This window comes from Coturnix japonica, chromosome 1, assembly GCF_054131305.1.
Source record: "Coturnix japonica strain WE chromosome 1, WE-NBRP24, whole genome shotgun sequence".
NCBI classification, from domain to species: domain Eukaryota; kingdom Metazoa; phylum Chordata; class Aves; order Galliformes; family Phasianidae; genus Coturnix; species Coturnix japonica.
Genome location: NC_140663.1, coordinates 87073936 through 87094902, shown reverse-complemented (window position 1 = coordinate 87094902; position 20967 = coordinate 87073936). Strand labels below are relative to the sequence as shown.

The 20967-nt window shown below is 34.9% G+C and overlaps 1 protein-coding gene across 5 annotated transcripts in view; it reads right to left on the bottom strand.

Annotated features, from left to right (window-relative positions):
- GBE1 (1,4-alpha-glucan branching enzyme 1) overlaps nucleotides 1-20967 on the bottom strand; it is a 142856-nt gene that overhangs the window by 30829 nt on the left and 91060 nt on the right. For all 5 annotated transcript variants that reach the window (XM_085547128.1, XM_085547139.1, XM_085547164.1 and 2 more), the window contains exon 13: nucleotides 414-598. In XM_085547128.1, coding sequence (XP_085403254.1) covers nucleotides 414-598 — 185 coding nt within the window. The remainder of the gene's footprint in view (nucleotides 1-413; nucleotides 599-20967) is intronic.

Genomic DNA, 20967 nt, shown 5'->3' with positions numbered 1-20967 from the left:
CAAGTTGAAGACTAGGAAACTATACCTTGCATTATAGCTGATCAGAAGCGTTTCCTCAGTATTAATTATATATGTAAAAGTAACTTGTCAGAACAATTCACACTTTCCCAAAGCAATTCTTGGATTGGATTACACACAATTTCATAGTCTGCTTTATCCAATCTGCAGTTAGTTAAATAAAATAGCAAAAATAATACTTCCATGAAGCTAGAAGGAGACTGTTTCATATTTCCATTATCTCTGAAAGATATTTCAGTGACAAATTTCGACAACTTGAAATATATAGAGAGACATTACATGGCACATAATAAAGTGCTGTTTAAAATTTCTACATGCAAATTTTGCATTGTTGTTATTCTGAACATGTACACAACTGGTGACTAAAAGCTTATCATTTACTATGTACAGCTTACCGGAGGAGATGCAAGCCAGCCAAATTTTTCTTCCAATTTATTCATATCTCTATCAAACTCATTTAGGAATTTATAGCGAAGAAGATGATCATCAGTAAGATTGAACTGTCTTCTGGCATAGTGAAAGCTCTCATTATTCCCTTTTCTGGGGAAGTCAAGCCATTCTGGATGCCCAAATTCATTACCTGTATTTAAAAACATTGAGGAGCTGTGAAATCATGTGCTAAAAATAATAATAAAATCTAAGAAATAAAATACATTAAAAGTTATTTTCTTTCTACAAGTTTTAAATTTCAAAGAACAATTATTTGTACATTAATTGGTCTTTCCATTATTAAAATCATTTTTTGAACATTCATGCTCAGTAACAGGTTTGTTTGGTCAATAAAACTAGCAGAGAAAAATATCCATGAACTTGAAGGGAAATCTGAGTTGATGGATGTATTTTAACCTCCATGCTATCATACCATAATAATTTCTCATTGCAATTCCTTAAAATAAGGGCAACAGGAATTCAGTCAGCCAGGATACAAGCTTTACAGTTGCTATAAAACCATCACCATAGTAAGTTCATTACCTTAGAGAACTTATCAGAAATCAGCACTGTCAGTTTCCATAACCACAGAGGCATAACTTTCCCCAAAAAAGCCATAGGACCAGGGACCCACTTTGAAAATCTTTCTTATTTTTTTAATAGTGGCCATAAATACTGTCATCACTGTTTCCAGTGGTATAAAAATAACAATTAGAAAAGTGACTTGAATTACTGTTCCTCACTTCCCAGGAAAATTCAGAATGTCAGTCTAGTTCAAGGATTGGGCTATATTGTATAGGATAAAGCACAGTGCTTAAAAATGACGAATGCAGTGTTTTATATTGAAAATAAGTGACTTGATAGGCATGACATTTCAGTGAAATACCATAACACCTCCAGTGAGCCCCCCTGCAAGCGGAGTTCCTTTCCTACACATTGTACTTTGTCTCACACACACAAGACCCTTTTAAGGACTGGAGCGATGCATCTTTCAGTTCTGAATCCATCCACACAACAATGGTTCGAGTCCCACTGACTGTGCAAATGTGGCATTTTTGTTTTTCTCTAATGGTAATTTTTTGTATTCTTATCAGTCTCATCACAATTATCTAGCCGACACAACTACCCTTTATGGAATTAAATCGGCTTATTCAGTCTTAGTTGAAACTCTGTGTTAAAAAATAAGAAAAAGCTTGACTTACATAGAATCTCCAAAGCAAATCTCAGTTGCCAAAGCCAAAGAATCATGTCAACACTTCAACTGGAACAGTATATCCAATGTCATTCACATATGCAAACTTTGTTTTGGTTATATACCATAATTATTACAGTTTGATGCAAATCCAGATGAACTTAAATGTTTCTAACTCAGGCTATAAAGTACTGTCTTGTACACTCCCAGCCAACTCGGACTACTCATTTTACACAGGATTAATTTTCAAAATACTGAATGCCATCTAAACACATTTCAGTATCTACAATAGCTAATTCAACACAAACTTTTTATGGAGTGTACACAGAATATCTCCTTGCTCCAGAACACAGACAACAAGTGGTCTATCTGAAAATATGTAAAGTAACACAATCAGACATATAAGACATACTAAGAAAAATCCTAATCTTTCTACAAGCAACTACTCAACTTCTGGCAATAAACTACAGTTTTGTGGGCAGATGAAGGACAGGGATGCTGAGGGAAGGTGTGTGCTGTTTCCTGGATGGATACCCTGCATGTGTAGCCACCATCTGCTGTCTCACACAGCCTGCATTGCCTGGGAGGCTCTGAGGATATGGCCAAAAGTGACAGCTATGAATTTAGATTTTGAAAATGTTTTTTGTCTATTTCCACGCTTCATGGGAATGAAGAAGTGAACAACAAACAAAAGAGAGAGGCTGCATATATATTTAGGACAATCCTCTGCACTGGTACTTGTTTTGTAAGCAAGCTGACAAGTTGTAAATTAAATTTCCTGTTCAAAAGCTAAGCCACTAAATTTCATATTCAGCTCAGAACCAGAGACAAATATTAAAGAATCAGAATCACAGCAGGACTCTCAAAACAACCTTGGAATAATGCTGGACTGAGCTCTTAATCAGTGATAACAGTAAGGTACAAAAATGGAGAAAAGATATTGCTGCAAAACAGTTTACTTAACTATATTCAATTTTCTCTTAAAAGCTGGACAAGGCACTACCTTTGTTCATGATCTACACACTATTGAAAACATGGACTACACAAGATACTTAGTTAGAGAGTAAAAAGCATCAGAAAGCCAGAGATGATATGTATCTTGAAAAGATAGTCAGGGAGATAATAAATTTTCATTCAAGGAAAACGTACAAATGGGGAAATAAGCAATCGAAGACAGCAAAGATAGACCGAACCAGCAAATCATCTGAATGCAGTATTTCAGTAGAAGTGTGTATCTTCATGTTTAGACCACACAGCAACTCCCCTGTCTCCATCTCCTTTCCCCACCACAGTAGCTAGTGTTGTTTTAATGCTGTTTGTGTTTTTATGTTGTTAAAAAAAAAAAAAAAAAAAAAGAAAAAGAAAGAAAAAAGAAAAAAGAAAAAAAGAAAGCAAAATGAAAAAGTTAATAATGTTCAATAAAAAATAAAGAATTGAATACAGAATTATATAATCAAAATATTGGAAAAGATCTTTAAGTTCATCTAGTACAAGTACATAGTCCCCATCGTGCCTGCTAATGCTACCCCTTACTGCCATATGCACACATTTCTTGAACCCCTCCAGGGATGGTGACTACAAAATCTCCCTGGGCAGTCTATGCCAGTGCCTCACCCTTCATCCTGAGAAGAAATTTTCCCCTTGTATCCAACTCGAACATCCTCTGGTACAACTTGAGACCATTCCCTCTTGTTCTATCACCTGTGAGAAGAGGCTGACCCTCACCTCAGCACAACTTCCTTTCAGGTTGTTGTGGAGACCAGTAAAGTCTCCCAAGTCTCCTCCAGACTGAACAGTCTTAGTTCCTCCAGCCGCTTCCTGTAAGACTTGTGTTCCAGACCCCTCACCAGCCTTCTTGCCCTTCTCTGGACGTGCTCCAGGGCTTCAATATCTTTCTTCTTGCAAGGAGCCCAAAACTGAACACAATACTCAAGATGCAGTCTCACAAGTGTGGATTACATAGTGTGGCACCTTAATAACAAGACTATACTGATAACATTAAGGATGCCAGCGGTCCTTCTAATAAACTTAAATATGCTTCTGCAACTTGAAAAAGGCATTAATACTACACATCCCTTAAAAAGAAACACACATCTTGTACTACTTCTTAAAAATCTTTTCAATTGCTTTTTGTCCTATTTTAACTCTAGAGCAAAAGACTGGAGGAGTTAGAAAATGGAAGTAGAGGGTAACTGACTGATACCTACTTCTAGCCAAAGGTATCGGTGAAGTACATGTTTCATCCTCTCCTATGTTCCACTTCTCCTTTCTGATGAGAATCAGAAGCATTCACTTCTTAATAACTGTGAAAACCTCCAAGCGTAGAAGTACTATTGGGATTTCTTTTCCTGTAATTAATTTGCTGTTTGATGTAAAGGTCCAAAGGACAGATTAACAAGAAGCCAGATGCTATAAATGATGCAAGTCAAGACAATGGAACTAATGTGGGGGAGGCTGAGAACAAGGCTGAAATTAACTGAGATTTTGATTAGAGAAACAAAACAAAGACAAATCATTGAAGTGCAATGCATACTAATTTTATTTAGGAATTAATTCAACTTTGCTATTCCCTACATATTGTGAAACTTCATTGTGTACAAGATTTCAAGATCATAGTCCCAACAAAGGAATTAACACTATCACTATAATGAAAATTTACATCACACTTGTTTATTAGGGTAGAAATACATCTACAGCACAAAGTACTTATGATGATGATGATTACTTTGCAGCTAAGCCCCACAGGTCATTAAAGTTTTCTTGATTTCCCCTCTTAAGACATCTTTACTAGTTATTTCCTCTCAAAGAATAAGGCTAAACAAAACTGAGGGCATATTTAAAAGATGTAGGCAGTGCTATGAGATGCCTGGTATTTCTGTTTGTTTTTGTTTGCTGTTTTTTTTTGTTTTTTTGTTTTGTTTTGTTTTAATAAATTATGACGTTAAATTTTTAAAAGTAGTTTAAGCAAGTAGTCTGCTTCACACATCAAAAATTAGAAGCTTTAGTAGGTGTATAAATACAGCAAAAAGATCTTACTTAAGGCAGATAAGCTAGAGATCAGACACACTGAGACAGATACACAACTGCTCTACCTTACTACATTTCTACCAAAGTAAGCAGTAGTTTAAACAAGCCAGGTATTCAGTTCATTCATTAGTTATAACTGATTTGAATTTAAGTTCACTACCTTTGTGAACACTGATCACAATATAACAATTTGCACAATACAGAGACAGTGTAAATCAGACCAGATCTATGATTCTAGATAGACCTGTTTCAAAAATAAACATTTCAAATAATTAATTCCCATTTTCCCTAAATGAGGAGCCCTTGGATATTATGCAGTTCTAATCCCTTGTACTTATTCATTGCTGCACTGAATCTTCTTCAGCCCCCTAAGTAACACAACAACATTCTTATTACCTGAACCACACAAGAAACTCTGCCTTTCCTTCAAATTACTAGAAAATGAGTTTTATTCATTACAAGCAGTCATTTAATCCTGTAATTCGAATGAAAATATAATAAATTCCAAATTGACTGCTGTTGAAACAGGTCCAGTGAAACTTTCTCATATGTGCAGTGCCACTTGCAAATATTTTTTTGAAATACATTTTTGAAGGCTCTGAATTGGTATTTCTATTCCTTATTAAAAACAACGACGACAACAGCAACAACAACAACAACAAACCGTATGCAAAAATTTGCATTTTCTTTGCATAAGAAAAACCATGCAAGATAAAATTTGCTGGAAGCTAAAATTTGTTTGAAAATATTTAGTGAAATAATCCATTACAGTGGCCTGGATTAATCTATTTACTATTATGTAAATTTAATTGATATCAATGTGGGCTTATCAGAAATATAGCATTCTAGACAAGCTTAACTTTTGATGTCGTAAGAAGTGCAATATATTAAATCTAATTCTACAATATATTACAGAAAATTTCATTTAATCAGAAACATAAACATGTTTGTATGAAAAAAAAAGATAGCACACTATTTTTTTTTTTAGTCTCGTTTGCTTCTTTTGCTAAGCATGGATATTGCACTTGTTAGCATCAAGCTTGGCAACACAAAGCGTTATTGTGCTTGTGCAGTAGTACTCAAAAGATGTTTCCTGGCTATTCCCAAAGTCAGATGAGCGTGTGGCAATTCAGGCTGACTGAAAATCAGCATGAAGGGAGATGATAAAGGGTAACAGACATTTATTCCTGTTGCAGAGTATAATAATACAAGACGAGAATATTTTTTCAGCTATATACAGTGAGTAATCGATACTGATCCTGTTTTGTTATTAAAACTTTTCTGCGCTGTATGACTGTGTGCACACATATACACATCAGTTATAAAGTCTTCTGTTGGGATCCTTGACTCCAACTGGAAAATACTGTCATCACTGATTTGTTGTATATGAATCAGCTGGAAATGGCTCAAAATAGAATAAACAAGGGGTCGCTGCCTGCATTACAGGAGCAAAAGAATGCATCTCCTCTGGTACTGAAAAAACACAAGCATTTCTCTAATGTGCCAAAGGCATAGGAAAGTACTCGGTCCATAAAATGGTTACCCCATATCACATCAGAGATACAGTACTCTACCTGAAGTAGCTGAAATGAATCAGGTCAAGTACTCAATGATTCTTTTTGTAACTGAATTTAAAAAAAAAAAAAAAAAAAAAAAAAAGAAGAAGAAGAAAAAAGAAAGCTCTTTCATTATGAAACAATTTTGTGCTGGAGAATACCAGCTCTGGCAAAATCTTAATGAGGGCAAATACTCTCTTTGAGGCTAACAAAAATAAATAAATACTGGGTCATAGAGAAACTGTTGCTGTATTCTGTCTGAGAAAGAAACTAGGGTGTCAACTCTGTTATGAATGTTACTGTTCTCCTTCTTTTCCTTATCAATCTTTGGCTGGTTTAACTAAACTCAAAACACTTCAAAAAATGTGAAAATTGTCTTCTGTTCTTACTTTCTAAGCACTATTACGGTGAATTTTCAAGTTGGAAAGAATAAAGTACAACATAAAAAATATATGTATTGTAAGCCTATGAAAACTACGTAGAAAAATATACTATTTATGACATGAAAAAAAGCATTTGGCAATCAAAGCTTCTTCTGTGTGGAAGAAATGGAAGAAATGGTTGTAGGTAAACATGAACCAGCATTGTGTCCAGGGAGCCAAGAAAGTCAACGGCATCCTGGCCTGTATCTGAAACAGTGTTGCCAGCAGGAGTTGAGAAGTGATTGTTCCTCTGTACTCTGCTCAGCTAAGGCTGCACCTTGAGTATCCTGTTCACTTTTGGGCTCCTTGCTAGAAAAAGACACTGAAGCCCTGGAGCATGTCCAGAGAAGGGCAAGAAAGCTGGTGAGGGGTCTGGAGCACAAATCTTACAGGAAGCAGCTCAGGGAACCGAGACTGTTTAGTCTGGAGAAGACTCAGGGGAGATTTACTGGTTTCTATAATGACCTGAAAGAAAGTTGTGGTGAGGTGGGGCTCAGCCTCTTCTCCTGCGTAACAATCGGACTGGCCTCAAGTTGCATCAGGAGATCTTCAGTTTGAATGTTAGGAAAAACTACAAAAGAGTGGTCAGGCAGTGGAATAAGCTGCCTAGAGAGATGGCTGAGTAACTGTCCCTGGAGATGTTCAAGAAACATTTAGATCTGGTACTAAGGGACGTGGTTTAGCGAGGAAATACTGGTGGTAGACAGATGGTTGGACTATGTGATCTTGAATGTCTTTTTCAGCCTTTCTGATTCTCTAATTCTACAAAAAAACATACACATCACTTAGCAGGAAAACATTAGCTTTACAAGTTATCTTCATCAGTCTAGGGATTTTATTACTATACATACTATGTGTGTGTGTGTGTGTGTGTGTATATCTATATATATGTGTGTGTATATATATATATATATATATATATATACACATACAGTAATAATAACATATAGTGCAAACATATAAACACACTTATTTAAAGATCATTCACTGCTTGCTGACCTTTTCTCCTCCAAAAGAGATACATTTGCAGTATACGTCACTTACAATAAATGTCTTCTTGTCAAAGCAAAGAGATCTACTTCATCATTTTCTCAGTCATTAAGGCAAAATGCCACAGGTTAATACAAATAAATCACCCAGAAAAGCAAATATAATGATATCAGAGATTTTGTATTAATAGTAATCAATGAAGCCTCTTGCATTTATATTTCATAGAAGTGGACAAATGCCTACCAGATCTGTGATCTTGCAAGATATTGTATTATTTTTCTATTATTATTAAAAGGTTTAGTATTCTCACTTTTTTTCTAATTTAATATGCTGACCATTTTATATCACATTAGGCTATTGCAACAACATGGGTTGTTAAGCCTAGACAAATACAGTTATCCTGTACCAGTATGCAGATGCTATGGAATTTAGAAGAAGGTCTCCATTATTTAAATATACTGCAATTTGCACTATTTAGCTTTTATATTTTTTTCATTTTTTTTTTCCCTCCTTATATTAGATGATCACAGTCCTTTCAAAGTTCATGAGTTCATGATGACAGACACTATGAAAGATACTCTTAAAATTTTATGTATTGTAATCTATTCCTTATGCAATTTACTTGGCAAATAAGAGATCAACAGAAATTCCACTAAAAGACATTTCTCACAGTGCCACATTCTTTTTATGCTGGAAAAATAAATGTTTTGAAATCTCAGCAGAATTCAGGATTAAAATACTGCTGTAAAGCCATGGAAATAAGCCATCATCCCGACTTCTATGAAATATATTTTACTTGATTTCTATTACATTTATATGCCACAAAAATGATACAGTTGACACCCCAGTTCCCATGTGTCTTTCCAGGGCTATATCTGGCTTATCTAAGGAAGACTTTCAGGAAAAATGACTGTAATAGAGAACACTGCAGGAATACATTAAGATCTTTGTGCATGACACACATTTGCATGACATGGAGTAGAATCACTTGACCTCTAGGGGTATCCATGCTCAGGATCATTGCCCATGTTGCCAGAAGCTAGGCAGAGAGAGACATGTGCTGGCTACTTCCACACAAGTAAAACTCACAGTTTTTATTCTCCTACCTTTCATTATACTCCCCAATCCTTTTGCTGTAGTTCATAATAAAGCACAGTATAGCTAGTAAAGCATACTACTATAGCTAATAAAACATTCATACATAAAGGGTACCATTCTTGTATAATGCCTAGGCATTCCTAGCTTCTCAGCTAAGAGCATACTTTTTTTTTATTTTAAATGAGCACAACTAATCCTTATCACCCTTATTAGGACAGAGACACATCTGTACAGAATCAAACACACTCAGAGTGCTCAAACTTACGCTGTTAAACTTACTTTATACTGTGTATCTGATGAGTTTTGTAACTTCCCTAATTTACTTTAACATAAAAAATAGTGATTGTTTACCTGACTCATTCAAACATAAGCTTGCTTTGCAATAAATGAGAGGTAATGTCTCAAGTACATTCCTTTGCGTTTTATTATTGCATAAGGGCTTATGTTGCTTTATAGTAACATTCTGTCTGTTTTTGAGTTTTGTACTCAACAGGGACATGCAAGTCTGTAGTAAGGATGACAATCCCGGGTGCAGATTAGAAATATGTTCCTTTACAGTTCTGCATAAATATTCAAAATTAAATAGACTGTGATGGCGTGGAAGTGGTCTATGACTTTGACATTACCAGTAAGTACATTACATGTGTGTTATAAAATCATAGAATCATTAAAGTTGGAAAAGATCAATAAGATCATCTAATCCAATCCATCTCAACTCATTCTACTCAGAAATACGAACTCTTCAGATCTGTCACTAGGAAGGCAGGATAGTGCTGGAGCTTGCTTACATAGAGGGACAGCTTGGTGTAGGCAACAGTGGACAGAGCATGACACTGTACAGTATGATTTAAGTTAGTTTCCAACTTTTTTTTTTTTTTTTTTTCCCCATAATACATTAAATAAATAAAAGTGTTCTTACTGGCTCCAGTTAGTTCAGAATTTCATCCTCAAATTTTTAGATATCAGATAAAGAATTAAACTAGTGAAATTAAATGAAAACTAAAGGAAAACACTACTTAAATAATATTTGATAAAAGAGAAGGTTAAAGCATTTCACATGGATAAGTCAACAATGAAAGTTTATATTGTTCAGAAACATTCAGCACTTGCAATAGAAGAAAATGCAGTTAAAATTAGGTAAATATGCATTTTCTAAGAGCAACAAAATGATGAAATTTGATATGACTCCAAAAAAATACAAAGAGGGAAAAAAAAGAAAAAAAAAAGAGAACAAATAGTAGACTTGCCTTTGGAATTTGGGGAGTCAACAGAAACAGTTACACCAGAAAGAGGACTGAAGTAAATATCAAAGTTGACAAGAAACTAAGCTATCTGGGAGCATAACTTGGTTTAACTGCAAGAGTGTGCAAAAAACACAGCATCTTACTGCTATCTACTCTACTTTATTTCCACAAAGAGATGGAAAACACCAAAAGCAAGTAGAGCACCTGAAGTAAATTGCACCTGAGCACCACTGCACACCAAGGTGCTGTTCTTGAAGGGTCAGGATACTTATCTCTGATATGCCAGTCTCAGTGCTGTGGCTACCAATGTTAGACTTCTGTAATTTAAAATAATAAAAAAAACAAAAAAACAACCAACCAAAAAACAAACAAACAAAAAAACCCACAACAATGAAGCCCAGCAACAACAAACAAACATAACTATCTCAAGTTCACATATGTGAGAGCCCTTCTTTGTTTTCTGGCTCAAAACTTGCTTCCTGAGGTATTTCTAGTGATGATTTATGGAGGAGGCAAGTGATGGTTGCTAACTATGACAATCAACATCACTTTGTAGGCATTTGAAAGTACCTTCCTTCAGAGCTGTTTGCCTCTAGAAGAGAGTTTTCAGGAATGTTTACTGGCGGAAGATCTGTCCTGGGACTAAATAGCTTCAGCTTGGTATGGGAAAATTAGGGAATGATACCATCAAGTCCTGTGAAAAACAAGATGCAGTTGGGCATCCCTGGTACTACCACTAGAAATTGTTGCCGTGGTCACCATCATCATCAATGGAACAACAGTGCCTGACGACCCACCACTACTTAAGATCAATGATTGAACTACAAACCTCACTGGATCCATGGTGGTAACTACCTCCCTCTTGCTCCCTACAAAGACTCCTTGCTTCTATTTCCTATCTTTACTACTGCCTGCCTTCCCTTCTCTTCCCCATCACCCTACACCGTAATAGCATCTGTCCTCCCTTTCCCCATCTCCCTTATTAAGATTTGTAATAAACTGGTCAGACCAACATTTGAACCTTTGTTTCTCAATCTCATGCTGGGTATACATATATGAAGGAACCTTGCATTCCTCCTATAAATTGGAGTGAGACCATATACTAGATATATCTCAGTGTAGTTAATGAAACTGATTTATTCCTATTCTGAATGGTACATAAGTTACTTATGAATTTAGACAATACAAACAGTATTTCATTTGCAGGATGTGGCACTTCTTCAATGCAGTCTACTACTGTAACGCCTCCCTACTGTTATCTTGTATATTATATAAATATTTAAATAAATAAACATTTATATGTACACAAACACACACAGAAATATATATAAATGCCCCAGAGATGTGGTGATGTAGTGGATCTCCTGTCCCTGGAGACATTCAAGGTCAGGCTGGACCAGACTCTGAGCCACCTGATCGAGCTGTGGATGTCTGTTTATTGCAGGGGAGGTGGAGCAGATGACCTTCAAAGATCCCTTCCAACTCTAAGGATTCTATGATAAGTATATACACAAATATAAATATTTAATATATATATTTAAATGATCAATTTGTTTCTAACCAGAGTTCTCTAAAACAGCTGAAATCTGGTGCATGACAAATATGTAACTTGAGCCACACTTTAAATACGCAAGCAAATTTGTTCAGAAATAAGTTGAACAATCAGAAAACTGGTAAAATCAAGCAGAAGCAGCTACGGAACAATACGTTCCCTGTTCTGAAATGTTACTAATATGTCCTCTTCTGAAATGTTTCCAATTCGTAGCATTCCTCTTACAGAGGATTCCAGTGCAATGGCAGCAGCATTATCCTGCCTACTCACCCTTCATCATCTCAGTGAAATTGCCTATGCAATAGAAATTCACATGGATAGATCATCTTTGTTGTTTTCAAATGCATATTGTACAAATTTTTATGTGGACAGCCAAGCTAAAAGCATGGCTAGCACTTCACACAAAAGATAGCAGTATTGTGATAGCCCTTACTTGAGGAGCTTATCTCACATCCTCTAATTGTTTCATTGATGCTGATTCCTACAAAGACCTGTGTCATTTACAAAGATACCTTGGAGCCAGAGAAGCCTGTGCACATGGTCCTTGACAGGTCTTTATGATCCTAGATCATGCCTTAGGATATTTGGACATGCAAGACAGAAAGGGTTGTGAGCACCAAACACTAGCACCAGATTCCTCTAAGATACAGAATAAACAAAAAAGTTGTGCAGAACTCCTACACAAAGAATGACAAGTAAGTCTGATGTACTGCCAGCACATCTCATCAAGGCATGCTGATTGGCATATAAATTTTCTGTGCTTAAATAGCCTAGGCTTTAAAATCCAGCTGAATTCTGATGAATCTGTAGTTAACTCATCTGCTGTGAGTGACTGCAAACCACCACATAATTAGGTCTGTGCCTAGTTTAGTCTCTGAAGTAAGTTAGAAAACTCACTGCCTTATCTGACTACTTGGGCTGAGAGAGAAGGAAGCTTCTATCATGTAAAAGAAATCTTCTAGATGGCACAGAATTTCACAACATTAAAGTTTAAAAACAAACAAACAAACAAACAAACCAAAAAAAAAACCACAACCCCAGTAAAACGATTCTCAACCAAGTCACATATATCGCATTCAGAACAAAACTTTTTAAATTAACGTTCTTGCAAGTACCTAACTAAGCAATTAAACAAGATGGGTGCTTATGTCAAAGAAGTTTTTTGAACATAATCACTTCTTCCAATTATATACCCTTTGGAAAAGGGAAAATAAATAAATAAATAAATAAAAAATCAGAATATATAATGTCTGTTTCTTACTAAGTTTTCATTTTAATCTTTTAATTAACTGTTACAGAGTTTGATGACACCATTCCATATACTGCTTGGCTAGCACATCCAAGCTCATTGTTGAAAAGAAAAGCAAACAATTTGACCCAATGTAACGTATTAACAATGATTCAGAATATAGACAGCCTTCTAAAATGAGAAGAGTTGCAAACGTTTTCTAGTCAGTTTTCTTTTACACAGTTCTCTCAAAAACAGACTTGCCTCAGCGAGATGATAAAAAAAGCACAATCTTGGCAAAAATCAGCATTCCTACTGTTCAGCACAGCATATTTTCTTTCTACAACTTCAATTTCACTACTTAGCAGGAAGACATTTGAATTTTTATTGTGTTTTTTCTTCTCAGCAAAATAATATAGAACGTTGATGTTAAATAATAACAGGCTGAAGATTTCAGGTTAGATCACTTCTTTTTTTTCCCTTAAATACACACCATAGCTGAAAATAAATAACAGCAACTGGCAGCGAAAAAGAAGTTTGGCCAACTATTGCTTCAAGGCTACTGCTGTGCTATAAATGAAATATTAGACATCTGTAAAATTCAAACATGCTGGAGAAAAATACAAAGACAAAAATGAAATTTTGAGAATCATATCTTTTGCTAACAGTTTAGAACAATCCTAAGGTAACGTTTATCTAATCAATATAATTTCTTGTACAGTTATCAAAGTAAATGAGGTACATAAAATTAACAAAAATAATAATATGCATAGACAAAGGACTCTGTGGGCAAACAGGACCAAACACTTAATCCTGCCATTCCCAAATGCTCATACTAAGTACTTTTTGTAGAGAAATATACTAAGTGAGCTGTAGAGGAATCCAAACACACCACATGCTTGACTTTAAAAAGTCACAACTACTTTGTGTCACTGAAGTCATCTAATGCAACAGTGCTTAGAAGAGAGAAAAGGTAAGGGCTGAACAGGCCCAGCAGAAACCAGACAACCACACTTACAGGAAGGACAAGACTTTGTCAGAGTCAGGAGTGACAGAAGCCCTTACTGAGTCCAAGATCAGCTGAAACTGGCCTATTACACTGCTCACACAGATTGAGAGGCAAAAATTCCAATGAAATTCCAAACTGACAGCCACTGCCTTCTACAGATTCATGGTATCAGCTGCCCCATGCTACCTTGTTCTGAGATAAACAACTCTGCGCAAGTCTAGCTTCGTCCACCTGGAATGCCTGCAGTTTAACTTCAAGTCCTGAACATCACAGTAAGTTTGCTTAAGACATTCTCTTGGAAAAGAGAGAGAAAATTTATGTCTTAATTTTTAATACAAACATTGATGTAATGTTTATTAGCTCTACTTAGAGACAAAATAAACTCACCAACCTGATTATGTCATAATATTATGTATTGCTCATTTGGCATTCCCACTCAAATCATAGCAATTTCAAGTAAGATTTGCTGGGGTACAGAAGTAATTTTTATCTAATAATTTAGGGATAAAAGTTGAGGCAACACAGGAAGCTCTGTGAGTTTCAAATTCTTATTTGCGCTAAACCAAATTAAACACTACATTTCCATTCTGATTGTTTTCCATTCTGCTTACTAGTAAATAAACACATTAAAACAGAAGTATAAACAGCTTAAATTCTATCATTTGAAAACCACTGATTTTTCATCTCACAAACTTTTTACTTGTCGTTATAATTTGCAAAGAATGCTACCTTTGAAATATACTGGTTTTGCAAAGAGTGAAAATCTTCCTTTGCAGAGAGCTTTCCATAAGAGGTATCTTCAGTAGTTCGTAAATATTGATGCTGATATGCACATAATTAGCTTGCATATCAGAAAAGCTTTCCATCAATCCACCTACTTTGTGCCTTCACTGCTTCTGAGTCTCCTTTTTTCATTTCAAATTCTTCACTGTTACGTTGAGGGTGTTCTTTTGTTCTTTTGTTTCTGTGTATTTTTTTTTTGTTCTTTGTTTTTTGTTTTTTTTGTTTGTTTGCTTGTTTGTTTGAGATACACTTACATAAGAGATGAAAGAAGGTGACTGCTTATTCAAAAATATAATCAGGCACTTAAAAAAAATAAGAAGTGATGGTTATTACTTTTAGAGTATTTCCAAAGTGCTAGTATAATAATTGTATGGTAACAGCACAGACTGTTCCAAGATCCTTGTTCATTACAGTCAATCAAAACATCAATGCTTAGAGGCAAAATTATCTTTATGCTGAAATCTCTGTTCGTTTATTTTGATGCATGGAAAAGGATACTGAAGCCTTCAAGTTTGGATTTTCACTAAGAGCACTTACACATAGTAGGTTGAGTCTCTGTATGTAGTCAGGCTACAAAATACGCAAGTTTTAAATACTTAAAAGTCATATCAGACAGTTTATTGAACTGACTGAAAAGTCATCTGGGCAGTCACAGAATGGAAAATGTACAGTGTGAATGGAAATGGACTGTCTGTATATATTTTCTACTAATGAAGATGCACCGAAGTCCTGTATTAATTTACAAACCTCTGATTATTTAATTCTGACCTCAGTAATTTCTCTGGAATTCTCTGCCCCTGACTGCTATATAGCATGTGTCTGCTCTGGGGATGGCATGCAGAGCAACAAGGATGCTATAGCAGACCATTACAAGTGTCCTGATAAATGGATAGACTGCATTTAGAAGTGCAATTTAAATATAGTATTAACTTGCATGTATATTTAATCAGCATCAGCACAACTGAGAAATATATGAAGACACAACACAGGAAAGAAAAAGAAATATAAGAAAGAAGAAAATTAATTTAGCATGTTTAGGTATAACCCATCAGGCAATTGTCCAGCAGGCAATAGTTCTGGAAGCTAAGGTGAAACATCACTTCTCACATGAAAAAAAAAAAAAAAAAAAAAAAAAAAAAAAAAAAAAAGGGAAATTAGTATAGAGAATTGGTACTGATGGTAACTTCACTACAAATAGCAAGTGATTTATAAAATACCATAGCAAATCTATAAGATCAGAGAACAACTGTCCTGTGAGGCATTAATCATATTTTTTTTTGTTTTTGGAGTGAGAAAAGAAAAAGGAAATCACTGTAATACTTGGAGAACAAACTTAAAACATGATCTGTTCTAAATTTTGCCAAGCATAAGGAAGCAGGAAAATTTATTGGGAATTCTGTAATTAACAAACTAGATCACAAGTAAACATTACCATATTATTTCTTTGAAAAATTAATTGCAGCAAAAAATGTCCTGTTTGAGTTTACAAACAGAAACAGTAGATACCGGTTAGATTTCAAGCTAGTTGTGAGATTTTTTGATTATTATTATTATTTTTTTTTTTTTAACATCTAAGAAAAGCTAGAAAAAGTCTAAAAAACTTTGTTCAAATTCTTTAAGAAACAGGTAAATAAATAGTTTTTAATAAACAGTTTAACTGTACAGACCTGTGAGATCCAGTTTCCAAGAAACTGGGATTCACCATGAATTATCTGTTTTCATGAGGGTATATCATAGTTCTTTATCTTCTGATTACAGCTACTTTGGTTTTCGAATTCTAGAATTTGCTATATAAGCAAGTGGTAGTATCCCACTTGTACTTGAAACATGGTTAGTCTAGCCCTAAGATTTAAGATTAGGTGAACTGGGATCCTTTCAAGATGCACCTAACTAATACGTTTAGGTCTTTCTTGTGATACCAAGTTAACACATACAGAAAATTACACTGATAGATGAGAATCAGAACAAATTATAGGTCTAGATTACATTACAGATGCTTAAAACACGATAATTTAATTTTTGCAACAAATATTTCTGAACGACCTGTAAAAACTGAATAAATTCATTTAAGTAGTGATCGCCAACATGTTTTTTCTTGCACAGTTTTTTAGTAGAAAAATGTTTCTAATATGCACTCCTTTTACAACTCCAAAGTTTGTGTACTTACTGGAATTCATTTTGTATGCATATATTCACTATTTTATTTTAAAATATTATTTCCATAACTATTATTCAATTTCTTTTCTCCCCTGTAGCAATGATGTATGGAAATTCAAAATGACAAAAACAAAACAGAAGACAGAGAAGAAATCATTACTGCTTACTGGCAGAGAGAAAATTTTGATTTGGACTAATTAAGAGATTTCAGTAAGGATTTTTCATTTTTTTTTTTTTTTCTTTTTATATTTAAATAAAGTCAATGAGGTGAAAAAGGTCAATCTTCTGAAACAAGTAAGACTGCATACTTACTGCCCCAAGATTTATTTACCTATATCATTACTTTTATTTCATTTCATTCTTTTTCAAAGCTGAAAAATACTGGCCCTATATTTTGCTATTTGTCTTCTTATGAAGATCATAAAGGTAACTGAAGAGGTAAAATAATAATCCTTCAGACATACAACATAGTGTTTTCTATTTCTTGTTCAAGAGTATCTGTGTCAGTATTTTCAACATATCCATGTAACAGAAGATACCAAGAATCAAAAAACTTACAAAGATATTATAAAACTAAACTCTGCTCATAGCAGGGGGGTTGAAATTAGATGATCATTATGGCCCTTTTCAACCCAGGCCATTCTATGATTCTGTGAGTGTGAACTTAAAGCAGTTATCTGTGTTATTCAGAGTAAAGCAAAGGATATAATCATAAATTCCTGCGTGCACTGTTCAAACCAAACAGGGAGGAAATGAAAAATTACATCGTCCTATTGTTCTACAAATATAAATGCAACTAGTAAATACACAAAAGTAAATTTCATAGTTTATCTGAAAAACTGCAATTAGTAAAAAGTTAAATTCAATTTAAAATGGTTTTCATCTTCTTAAGAGACTGCCTACTTCATTATTTTTAATTGAGACCCCCTTCTGTCCCATACACAGGAAGAAAGGATATCAACTAATAGCTTGTTAAATTTCTAAGACCAGTCACAGCTAGCACTTTAGCAACAGCAGAGCCCTATTTATTATTTTTGAAACTATAAAAACAAATTTCACATAATGTAGAAGTCTGCACAGGTAAAGTCCTTTTATGATGAAATAACAAAGTCAGTGGACAAAGCAAGAGCACTGACATCATCAATCCGGATTTATGCAGAGCACTCAATACTGTCCCGCATAATATCCTGGTAAAAAAACAAGAGAGAAATTGAATTGATGGATGGACCATGTGCTGCATAAGAAACTGGATGGATAGTTGCGTTCAGAGAGTTGCAGTCAACAGCACAGCTAGAGACCAGTGATGGGTGGCATTCCTCAAAGATCAGTACTGGGATTGGTGTTATTTAACATCTTTGTAGGCAACATGGACAGTGGGATCAAGTGCACCCTCAGCAAGTTTGCAGATAGCATCAAGCTGAGTGGTGCTGTTGGTATGCTAGAGGGAAGGAATGCTACCTAGAGGGACCTGGACAGGTTTCAGAGGTGGGCCCATATAAACCCTGTGATGCTCAAGAAGGCCACGCGCATGGTCCTGCAGCTGAGTAGGGGCAAACCCAAGCATAGATACAGGCTGGCTGAAGAACAGCCTGAGAACAGGCCTGAGGAGAAGGATTTGGTGGTGTTGGTTGATGCAAGATTCAACTTGAGCCAGTAATGTGTGCTAGCAGCCCAGAAAACCAATTGTATCCTGGGTAGCATCAAGGAAAGCATGACCACTAGGTTGAGGGAGGTTATTCTTCCCCTCTACTCTGCTTTTTCAAGATCCCATCTGGAACACTAGTTCCTGACGCCCTCAGAACAAGAAGGACACAAGAAGTATGTAGCCTAAGTTTGCACGATAAATTGTAATGACATAAAGCCTGCATAGTTCTAAATAGATCTCAAGAAATGAGAATTAAGAATTTATAAAGCTTGTTTTAATATGCTTTCCCCTGCAGTTTTTTTTTTTTTTTTTTTTTTTTTTTAAATCTGCATAGAAAATACTTTGACCCTGGAAGATCAATGCAATGGTGTTAAAATTCATATTCTAGTAAATTTATGACTAAGTTTCAGATTGATGACCTCAGAAATTTAAGACAATTAACAGATTTTAAGCTAGTAAGGCTGATGAAAAGAACAAGTTCATGAACTCAAAGGCATAAGGTTTTATTCCAGTGTCACCACAGAAGGTGTTAGCCCAGTTTAAACTACATTGCCTTGGGGGATTTAATGATGCTACTGAGAAGAATTCATTTAAAATTACCACAACAGTACACATTAAAATCTGAATTGGAATGCATGCTTACAGGTCTACTATTCAGACTTCACTACTACAAAATGTCACCTGCTTATTCATGATCAAAATAATAATTTCTTACTGAGTAACTCATACAGTTTAATTTTATTTGACTATTCACTGACCTGTGCCAGCCTTAAGAAAGAGTAATGCAACTCTGTCAAATGCAGAGTTGCTGATGAACAGATTCTTATGCATGCTATTACAGCAGCTTACTACAGTCTTTTTTATCATCTGATTGGAAGGTAAAGGAAAACACAGTTCATATCATCTCTCTCTTTCTTCTAAAGCCAGATATATATATATATATATATATATATATATATAGTGATATATATATATCACTAGACCATGCAATTCTTAAACATTTTCCAGATCATCTAACACAGAAAGACTGCAAAAAGCAAAAGTAAAGCACATCTGGCTGTGATAAAAGGCTGCTGTATTTGTTTTCAGAGTTGAGAGTCCCCGAAATAAGTAACTTAATAAATCAAAGTAATATAAAACTTGACTACTAACAAATTATCAGCATCAAAAATGTATGAAGAACACTGAGCATTAGTGAGAGAAAAGACAAACTTTAACATAACAGCTAGGTTTCATTTATCAGATACAGTTTCTTTCATCAGAATAAATATGGATGAGACACAGTTCATAACAGATGAATTCTTGCATCCACCTTTGCTGATGATTAAACAGTTCACAAACAATGTGCTTGTCACTGTTTTGATTGGGCACTCTTACCCGATGCTCTGCTGTTACACATAAAATTCTTCAATTGATGGCCTTGGAGAGATTTAGCAACTCCAGTGGGTTTCTAATCAAGTAGACTGTTTCTGTAGATGCATGGCATTCAGAAAATGACTGGCCTCCTGTACTACGCAAGTAATTAGTGAAGCTGATGAACTAGAAAATAAACATTATTCCTTGCTTTTGCTCTAACCCTATAAGAAAAGCATATTTTATTACACAAATTCAGTGGAGATACAACTAAAGGGAAGAAAAGCAAGACTAGTTTCTCCCAGAAATGCAGATGTTTATTTTTAATTAAAATAGGAACCTTAATGTTGGATTACATTCTTATCTACAGATCATCTTAGTTACAGAAAAGTCTAAAAATACTATTTTCTTCCTTTTGGTATTGCACAGTGTCTTCCAATTAAAAGCATCAGGAGTTGGTCTATAATTTCCCCACATAACTTAGGTATAAAAATGATATCTCTCTAAACAACAACAGTTAAAGAAAAAACAAACAACTAGAACTGCATACATCAAATCCCAACCATATATGGCAATTAAAATGTCAGTATGGACTACAAATATGTACCATTCATGATACTTGAATATCTGATACTCTGCAGACCTGAGTCATATAAAAGAAGGAAATATCAGCGTTGCTCTGTTTTATGATACAGTCCTGCTCTAATTGCTTCCCTCTTAGTTTCTAACATGTTTTGAGCAAGCATATAAATTAAATTTATTTCACTTAACTGTAAATGAACACAAGTATTCACAATTTGCACTGGAAGACCTTTTCAAAGAAACTCTCAAAGCAATTAACAAAGCCTATCCTATTTAACAGGATAGTCCCTCCCACTCATCACATTCTGACATACAGACTACTGAAGAACAATGCTGTAACTGGTCCATTACTACTAAAAAGGACATATATAATTACATCCTTCTTATTTTGCACCTTACGAGACAACCTTAAAGGTCTTTTCCAACCTAAATGATTCAGAGATTCTAATTGTTACTGTCCAGATGCCAGGAAATTAAAACACCTAGCAGAACTGGCAGAACAGAAAGCACACTCGCCAGGAATACTAGCATATATTAAGAAGAATGACTTCAAAATACATATCCTAATGCTCAGTCTTTTTACCACCTGACAATTTCAAGACAGTTCATCTAAAAGAATCTGTTCTTGCAAAAGGCCATTTTTTTTTAGCTCACAATAAAAAAAGTCACAAGGAACACTGAA